This window comes from Podarcis liolepis (genome assembly GCF_965112155.1).
Source record: "Podarcis liolepis genome assembly, chromosome: 16".
Classification (NCBI taxonomy): domain Eukaryota; kingdom Metazoa; phylum Chordata; class Lepidosauria; order Squamata; family Lacertidae; genus Podarcis; species Podarcis liolepis.
Window position 1 is genome coordinate 22,023,916 of NC_139567.1, and position 8,831 is coordinate 22,032,746.

General features: G+C 49.3%; 1 protein-coding gene across 3 annotated transcripts; it reads left to right on the forward strand.

The window, feature by feature from the left end:
- The first annotated feature begins 196 nt into the window (after positions 1 to 196).
- Positions 197 to 7,844, forward strand: LOC310696052 (TLC domain-containing protein 5-like). 3 transcript variants are annotated; one of them, XM_083481197.1, is made up of 3 exons: positions 197 to 634; positions 3,049 to 3,248; positions 4,946 to 7,844. In XM_083481197.1, exons 2-3 carry the CDS (start codon positions 3,050 to 3,052, stop codon positions 5,482 to 5,484), a joined length of 738 nt encoding a protein of 245 aa, XP_083337323.1. In that variant the 5' UTR covers positions 197 to 634; position 3,049; the 3' UTR covers positions 5,485 to 7,844. The 3 variants fall into 3 exon arrangements, with proteins under 3 accessions (XP_083337323.1, XP_083337324.1, XP_083337322.1); XM_083481198.1 differs by lacking the exon at positions 197 to 634 and adding an exon at positions 873 to 975; XM_083481196.1 differs by lacking the exon at positions 197 to 634 and adding an exon at positions 1,073 to 1,424.
- Positions 7,845 to 8,831: the final 987 nt, after the last annotated feature.

Below are 8,831 nucleotides of genomic sequence, written 5' to 3' on the forward strand. Positions count from 1 at the left end.
AAGGTGTGGTACTTATAGTCTCTACCTAGCCGTAGTCATGGATCGCATTCTCATCCATGAATTTCTCAGTGAGCTGTCAAAATGACGTTTTCAGCACAAGACGAAGGCGCAGCCTGGACGGCGCTTCCGCCCTCGACCCCACCCCACCTGCTGGAAACCTTCCTTGACGTATGTGCAAAGTCCCTCCTTGCTTAGGGAGGATTGGATAAGTCTTTCGAAGGGGTCACGTCCAGCTCACCTGAGTGATCACCTGCGCAACAGATTTTACTTGTTCCTCGCCGGAGCTCTCTGTTCCTGGAAGACCTGGCAAGAGGCACGGAAGCGTCTCTCTACACCTCCCGCCCACTGAAATTATTGATCAGACACCCGCTCATTTCCTTTCTTAACACACGCGCACCGGCCAATTCCGATCACGCCAGGAAACGGGTGGGGTGGGTGTGTTCCCAGTTAAGATCTGTTAAGAGTAAACCGCTTGAAATGAATGAATCTAAGTGGCTCATGTCCATTGACTTCAAGGGCCTACTCTGAGCAGGACTGACATTGGTTGACTGACAACTGACAACCCTGACAACCATGGGTTGGGCGCTCTTGTGGGGTTGACGCTCAGCTCGTCTGGAAGCGACCTTTGGAGAGGGTTTGTCGCTCGCTACCTTCCATCCTTTTCCTTCCCTTTCTCTCTCCTCCTTCCCCCGATTACGCCGAGGGGGTGGGCTGCTTCAGGCTCTCCCCTCCTTCCCGGGCCGGCCCCTTGTCCCCACCCTGTCCTCGGCGCTGCGATCTCTCCTCCCCACCAGCAGGTGACCCTAAGCCGGCTCCTCTCCGCCTCCCTCCCTGCCTGCCTTTCTGCCGCCGCCGCCGTTGTTGCCGCCTCCGGCTCGGCGATCATCTTAACGCGGAGACGCCTCGCCTGCCCGGGGGGCGGAGGAGCCGCGGGAGGGGGCGCGGCGCTGTGGCCCCGTCGGCGCTCCGGGCCAGGTAACCTCTCCAAGGAGCGCGCGGGGGTTCCCCAAAGAGGGCGCACGAGCCTGCTGAGCTCTGCAGGGCAGGAGAAGGTATTTAGGGTCGGAGGCTGGGGACCTCCTGTTGCGTTCCATCGAGGCGGCGGAAGCCTCTTTAAGGGAGGGCGCGGAGAGCGCGCGCGGCGCTTCCCAGGCATGAAGACGGGATTCCCAACGGGGTTTTAACCCCGGATCTTCTTTCCAACGCCAGGGATGCCTCGGCCCTGAAGACGGACGAGGCATCCAATAAGAGAAGCTCGAAGCACGTGCAAAGGGTCTCGCGCCTCCTCCCCACCGATCTGGAGGAAAGGGGGAAAGGAAGGGACTTAAGAGTTCAGGTGCAAGGAGCTCGGTTTTCCTTTAAGAAATTGCTGAAATGAAAAGCCCCCCCCCCCAACCTGTTGCACCTCCACTGAAATGGCTCAGGTAGGAGGTGGTGTGGCGGGAAATCTCAGTGCATCACCTTCCCGATTTTAGGCAGCATTTGCTGATCCAAAGTGGGGGGGGGGGGGAGGTTGTTCCCAACCTGACATACCTCTCCAAGTGTTTTTACCCATCACCTGCAATTTCTTCTCCCATTTTTATTTCACGCTTAACTTGTACTTTAACTGCCCTCCCCAAACTGCCAGTTTCTTTCATCCCTCCCTTTACATTTTATTCTTCCTCCCATAACCCTTCTTCCCCTCCTCCTTTCTATTTCGAATTTATCTGTTGTCATTCCAATAATAATAATAATACTAATAATATACAGTGATACCTCGGTTTAAGAACAGCCCTGTTTATGAGCTATTCGATATAAGAACTCCGCAAAACCAGAAGTAGTGATCCTGTTAGCAAACAGCTTTGGTTTAAGAATGGACTTCCAGAATGGATTAAGTTCATAAACTGAGGTACCACTGTATGTATATTTTAAAATACTAACCTTTGATCTCACTTTGTAATTTCCTTCTACACTTCTTCTGGCCCTGCAGCGGAGAGAGAGCTTTATTCTTTTCTCCCTTCTGAATTTCTCTGTCTCCCGGCCACCTTTATTCACCATGCAACAATTTAGTCCATTGCAAGAGGCTATGGTGAGGCTAGGGGTTGGGGCAGGCAAGTGAGGAGGCACTGGGCAAGCTGTGGCATGTGAAAGTGCCCCCTCCCAAAGCTCACTGGTAGGTTTCAGTCCACTATCTAAGAAACACTGCTAGTGGAAACAGATGCAACTGGTTAACCCTCCTTTTAAAAACCTAGTAAGTTTCCAGTCCTCACAGAAACTGCACAGTGTGCGATCAGAATAGACGACACCTTGCCTGCCTGCCTTTCTGCCGCCGCCGGGCTAATTTCTAACTAGCCGAGGGTTTAAAAAAAACAAAGGATACAGAGTACTGCTTAACACTTAGTGAAAAGTTATTGGAAATAAATAATTTGTGGAAATAAATAATTGGAAATAACTTGACCAGCATTTCAGGCTCTTTGTGCTTTGCTAACCGTGGGGTTTTCCCAGAGAATGCTGGCACCCCCCATTTCTCAAAAGCTTCCCTCGCCTCTTTTTGACAACACCCATCACCCAAGATTGCTATTAGAAGTAGTGTTATAGAAACTAAGATATGGCCCCCTCGAACCTAGGTTCAAATGAACCTGGGTTATGGTCGCCACAATGGAATGTCTATTCACCAGGTGGTTGGACTAGATGAGCACTGGGGTCTCTTCCAATGCTACAGCTTTATGATTCTGTGATCTTAACTACATTGCTTGACTGTAGCTTGCTCTTACAACAATTCACTTGCCCCAGTATGCAAGAAGGAAAAAAACACACAGTGGAAATGGAACTAACCATGGACTAAGGCAGAGGTTTTTGAACAGTGGTTGTCAACCTGGCGCCCACAAATCACAGTTGGATCCAAACCAGTAGCAAAATGCACCTGGCGCCTGGCTAATTTCTAACTAGCAGGAGTGATTGTTGGCAAGTGATTCCACATCTTGTGAGGGGCAGGGGGGTTTCTGGTTAGTTGCAAGAACCGAGGGATTTAACTTCATCCTCTTCTTTCTCCCCTCTATCCCACCACAGGATGGTGGCTACGATGGTCCTCCGGGTGGCCTTCAGCCTGATTGGCTGGTTCTCCCTCTACACGTGGTCTTGCCATTGGTTCAAAGGCCGCACCTACGAGTGGAGCTGCAGGCTGGTCACTCTGACTCACGGGGTCCTTGCCACTTGCCTCTCCGGCTACATCAGCTTCATCGATGGCCCGTGGCCTATGTCTTACCCAGGTACGCTGCAATCGCCTCACCTTAGATCGGGTGTTGGCTCCATACTGCCTGAAAAGCAATGTGGGGACAGGGACAGCAGCAAAGTAGACATAAGGGGCTATTGGAAAGGGAATTGAAAATAGTTCAGATGGTTCAGGGTTCAACGTGATGCACACGTGTGCCTAAAACGGTCACTACCTGAGCAGGTATCCTCCCCCACTTAATGTGCAATCGACTTGTGTGCAACTATGTACACACGCAGCACAGGGAAATAAATAAATGAATGAATTCCTACTCAGAAATGGCAGGAGTTGGAGAGCCCTTATGGCTCATGTAGAGACCCTCCCTGGAGCCCAAAGAGGATGTCACTGAGGGTGGAGGAAGCCCTGCAGAGACTGGAGATGCAGCGACTCTTTGTTTAGGCTGCTCAGCCTCCCTGCCTAACAGCTGATGTGCAGGGTAGCGCAGCAGCAGCCAGTTTCCTGCACATCCTCCAGTCTTCTGCCAGCCCCAGAGCTTCAGTTCTAGTTGTGGATATTTTTGGATACAGCCTTTTATATTTTTTTTGCAAGGATTGAAAAGAGAGAGGAAGAGATGGTGTTTAAAGGGTGCTCCCCACCTTATGCGATTTCACTTATGTGCATGGCGGGCCGGAACATAACCCCAGCATTGGGAGGGGGGATGGGGGGGACGCCTGTGTTGTATAATCTTAGAAAGCTGTATAATCTTAGAAGGCTGTGAGTATCATGAAGACTTCTGAATTTGCCACTACACTACTGGCTAGGTGGACCAATAGCCCGGCTTAATATAAAACAGCTTCTTACAAGCTGGATGCAGTCTGACCTAGGGGTGGGTGATATCTGGTTTTCAACATTGTGATATACCAATACAGAACTACCTTGGTTCTCGAACTCAATCCGTTCTGGAAGTCTGTTCGACTTTAAAACGTGTGCAAAGCAAGGCATAACTTCTGATTGGCTGCTTGGCCCCAGAAACAATGCCGACATTCAGCTTCCAAAAAAACATTTGCAAACCGGAACACTTCTGGGTTTGCAGCATTCGGGAACCGATTTGTTCGTCAACTAATCCATTCGGGAACCAAGGTACCACTGTATATCACAGCATCTGAAATAAGGATGGCCCTATTTAGAGGCACAGGGGACGCAGGTGGCGCTGTGAGTTAAACCACAGAGCCTAGGACTTGCCGATCAGAAGGTCGGCGGTTTGAATCCTCATGACGGGGTGAGCTCCCGTTGCTTGGTCCCTGCTCCTGCCAACCTAGCAGTTTGAAAGCACGTCAAAGTGCAAGTAGATAGATAGGTACCGCTCCAGCGGGAAGGTAAACTGCGTTTCCGTGCGTTGCTCTGGTTCGCCAGAAGCGGCTTAGTCATGCTGGCCACATGACCCGGAAGCTGTATGCCGGCTCCCTCAGCCAATAAAGTGAGATGAGCGCTGCAACCCCAGAGTCGGTCACGACTGGACCTAATGGTCAGGGGTCCCTTTACCTTTTTATGTAGAGGCATTCGCTGGCTTCATGGTTTTCCCCACATTGTGATTTTTGCATAGCACACATACACACATACATCATGTTTTACAATACATTGCCAGGTCAAAAATTATGAAACTGATATAAGAGTGTGGACTTCAAACCAGTTTTGGATGATATATTGATATATTGCCCAGCCTTAGTCTGACCTTCTTTTTGCCTTTCCTTTCAGGGTCACCTAACACCACCCTACAGGTCCATGCGCTCTGCATGAGCTTGGGTTATTTCCTCTTCGACCTTGGTTGGTGTGTCTACTTCCAGGCAGAAGGAGCTCTGATGCTGGCCCATCACACCGTCAGCATCCTGGGCATCACCATCTCCCTCGCCCTGGGCGAGTCAGCTGCGGAGGTCAATGGGGTCATCTTTGGCAGCGAGATCACCAACCCGCTGCTGCAGGCCCGTTGGTTCCTCCGGGAGAAGGGGCTCTACCACACTCTTACGGGGGACGTGGTGGACTTCTTCTTTGTGGTGCTCTTCACAGGGGTGAGGATCGGGGTCGGGGCATGGCTGATGTACTGCGTGTTGATGTCGCCCAAGCCCAAATGGTTCATCAAGGTCGGCGGGGTGATCATGTACACCGTGTCTTGGGTCTTCATGGTCAGCATCTGCCGGTTCGCGCGGAGGAAGAGCATGAAGAAGTACCATGCCTGGAGGAGCCGGTGGAGCAAAGAGATGAACTTGAATACCAACGGGCACCTGAAGGACCATTGACACCCAATCTGGGTCTGTGTTCATGATCTGGTTAGCATGGGGCAGGGGGAAGTTTCCAAAGGTCTGGTCCACAAGGCCATGTGTGCAAGGCAGGTCATATTGGAAATGAATACCCCGGGCTGCCTAGTAGATATGTAGAGTGCTGGATTAAGACTGGCTGACCTTTGCCAGCAACTTTCCTCTAAGCCCAACATACCTCACAGGGATTTTATGAGGAAAATAGGATAACTCCTGCCCTGGGTGTTTTGGAGGAAGGGCGGGATACAATCATGATCAGTTGATAGACCTACGTCATGCTGGAGTAGGCTGGAATAGGTGTCAACTCCAGGGAAATTTGCACTATGGAAACATTGGCGTATCGTGCTGCTGATGAGTTGCATTCAATGAGACAAAAACACTTGTGGACAACAGAAAACCTGTTTGCACTCCCAAGGCTGTGAGCACTTGGAATGCAATTAACCACAACCTCCTCCAGCAACGTCACCACTGTACATGAGAGCAGAGGATGCTCCTTTTATCTTGAGTGGGATCATTGGCCCGTGTCTAGACTGTACACTAACTGGCAGCTGATCCCTAGTTTTTTCAGGCAAGCAATGTTCTAGTCCCAACCCTATCTATATGCCAGAGGACTTGCTAAGCAGCACCAGTTCATTTTTATGACGCATTTTCCCAACATGCCATTCAGGGATCAGGATAGCTTGTCGTTTATAGCATCCAAAGACTCAGAGAAGTGACACAGGAAGAGAAAGATTCCTATTGCTGCCACTTTTTGAATGCGTAATACGATGCCGAATCAGAACAAAGATTCACCCAGCCAGTATTTGTTTCTGACAGGAAAGCCAGATGTCAAGCATGAAGGTGGCAGCAGCCCTTCCATTCTGCCACCACTATGAGCCAATATTCGGGGGTATTCTGCCTCTGAGCGTGGCAGTTTCACATAGCAATCATACTTAATGGGATGCTTCCACTTTCTCTGAAGACCAGGCTTGAAAATGGGAGGTTGGGATATATCAACCCATCTTGTGGTGGAAACCAGGTAGACAAAATCATCTACCACCTCCTGCCCCAGCTGCAACAAATCCTGTCTCTCCAGTATCATTCTCTACAGCCACAGCAGGTGCTGTACCTCTCCAGTGGTTTGACTTCACTCTCAAAGGCACACCCCTCCATTGTCTCCCGAGACAGATGGATGCCAACCATCCACCCATCTTCTTAAACCACACACAAACGTGTCTTTCAGGAATCGTTGCTCCAGTACGCCTGGGACTTCCCTGAACAGTAAATCGACGTTACATTGCCCAGTGTTAATGAAACCATTGATTATTGTTAGTTTGAAGATAATGCCCGAAAGCACATTTTAGAATTCGGGGGGGAGGGGGCTAATCCTTAAAGTGGTTCTTGTTTTCTGATAGCTTGCTGTTTTCTCTTAGGCACACTCTTCTGTATTTTGAGTGCTAATAAGCAGAAGAACTAAAATCAGTGTTGTGACACTGTTGGGGCGAGAGATGTTTGGGTTTGGCTCCCCCGCAGTCAGTGCTGAGGTTCTCTTGTTCAGCCAGAGCTGCAACAAAAGTCCTATTGGTATATTTGGGACCATCTGAACAGTGTCATGCTTGCTGGGCTGGACTGAAAGTTTGTATGTATAGCTTCTAGCTGTTTCCTGGGCTGTGTGGTCTGGATGTTGGTATAGTGAGTCAAAAGTCCCAGGTAGGCATTATATGCCAGGGTTGAAGTATAGAGGCACCTGGCAGCTTCCATAATATGAGCTACAATGTGGCTGGGATTTATTTTTATACGTACCTGGGATACTGGTTAAGCTGGTCCTTGGAGTTTGAACGAACTGATTCCCTCCCTACCCCTTGGGGTTGTGGAGGAAGAAGATGTCGTCTCTTGCTCTTATGCCTCAGGAACATAGGAAACTGCCTTGTAATGGGTCAGAACTTGGGTTCCTGTAACTCAATACTGTCTACACTGATTGTGGATCTCCAGTGTTCAGGCACGGGTCACTCTCAGACCTGCAAAAGCCAGAGATTGAACCTGGAACTTTCTGCATGCAAGGCTAATGTACTACTGAGCAATGGTCCTCTCCATTGTGTGTGTGTTTTATCAAAAATACATACCACTGTTCATAAAATCAGAGTGGTTTGCAGGCAGCCATTTTGCATGGGGGGGTTTCCATTCCCAGCCCCTGTATGCATTGGCTGAGTCCACATAAGTATGCCCCACCCCTGTTCTGCCCTCTTCCGGGTCCAAAAGGACCTGTGTGTCGCCAAGCGCACATCAATTAGACACGCCTAAAATGATTGCTGCCTGTACAACAATCAATACATGAATCCATACAATAAAAACAATATAGAAAATTTTGAACTCAGAAATCAGCTCACTGTTATGGAAAGGTAGATTCTTAATTTCCTGCATAAGCGTTGCAGAATAGTTTTCAGCAGGTGTTTAGAAGATGACAGTAGGTGATTGCTGAATCTCCATTGACAGAGTATTCCACAAGAGCAAACCAATGGCACTAAGAGCTAGGTTCCTTGTTGCTGTCAAAGGAGCCCCACCAACTAGAGGAACAACTGGTGATGCTCCTGCAGATAATCCCTGTGATCAATCTGGCGTATAAGGATTCCAGGGGTCCCTAAGTTGTTCAAGGCCTTGTAAATTAAGCCTTGAACCTGGCTTGGTACTAGATGGACAACCAGTGCAGGTGTTTTAGCAATGCTGCCTCCATCAGCAGTCTGGCTGCCCTATTCTGCACCAGCTGAAGCTTCTGAACCAAGGGCAGCCCCACTAAAAGCACATTGCAGTAATCCAGCCTTGATGTTGTGCTTGGGCAGCATGCCTGCCATTCTTCGCTGGATCTTGGAATCTATATGGCTTTGATAATATAATAGAGCACATAATATACACTGGTACCTTACAGACGCTTCAGGTTACAGACTCTGCTAACCCAGAAATAATACCTCGGGTTAAGAACTTTGCTGCAGGATGAGAACAGAAATCGTGCAGCGGCAGCAGTGGGAGGCCCCATTAGCTAAAGTGGTGCTTCGGGTTAAGAACAGACCTCCGGAACGAATTAAGTTCTTAACCAGAGGTACCACTGTATATCCTCTGAGGATAAATCTGGTAGCTTCTGCTTCCTAAAAAATAAAATTGAAAGGAGCAAGTTCCTTAGTCTGGGTTGTTGTGGACTTGTCCATTCACTAGTTTAGTTGGGGAACAGGGGCTACTTAGTATCTCAGCTTCAATCCTTGGCATCTCTAGGTAGGACTGGGAGAGTAAATACTGACCTAGGTGGACCAAGGAAGTTTCCTTTGTTCCTTTGTTCCTAGGGTTGGGAGCCCTGGACT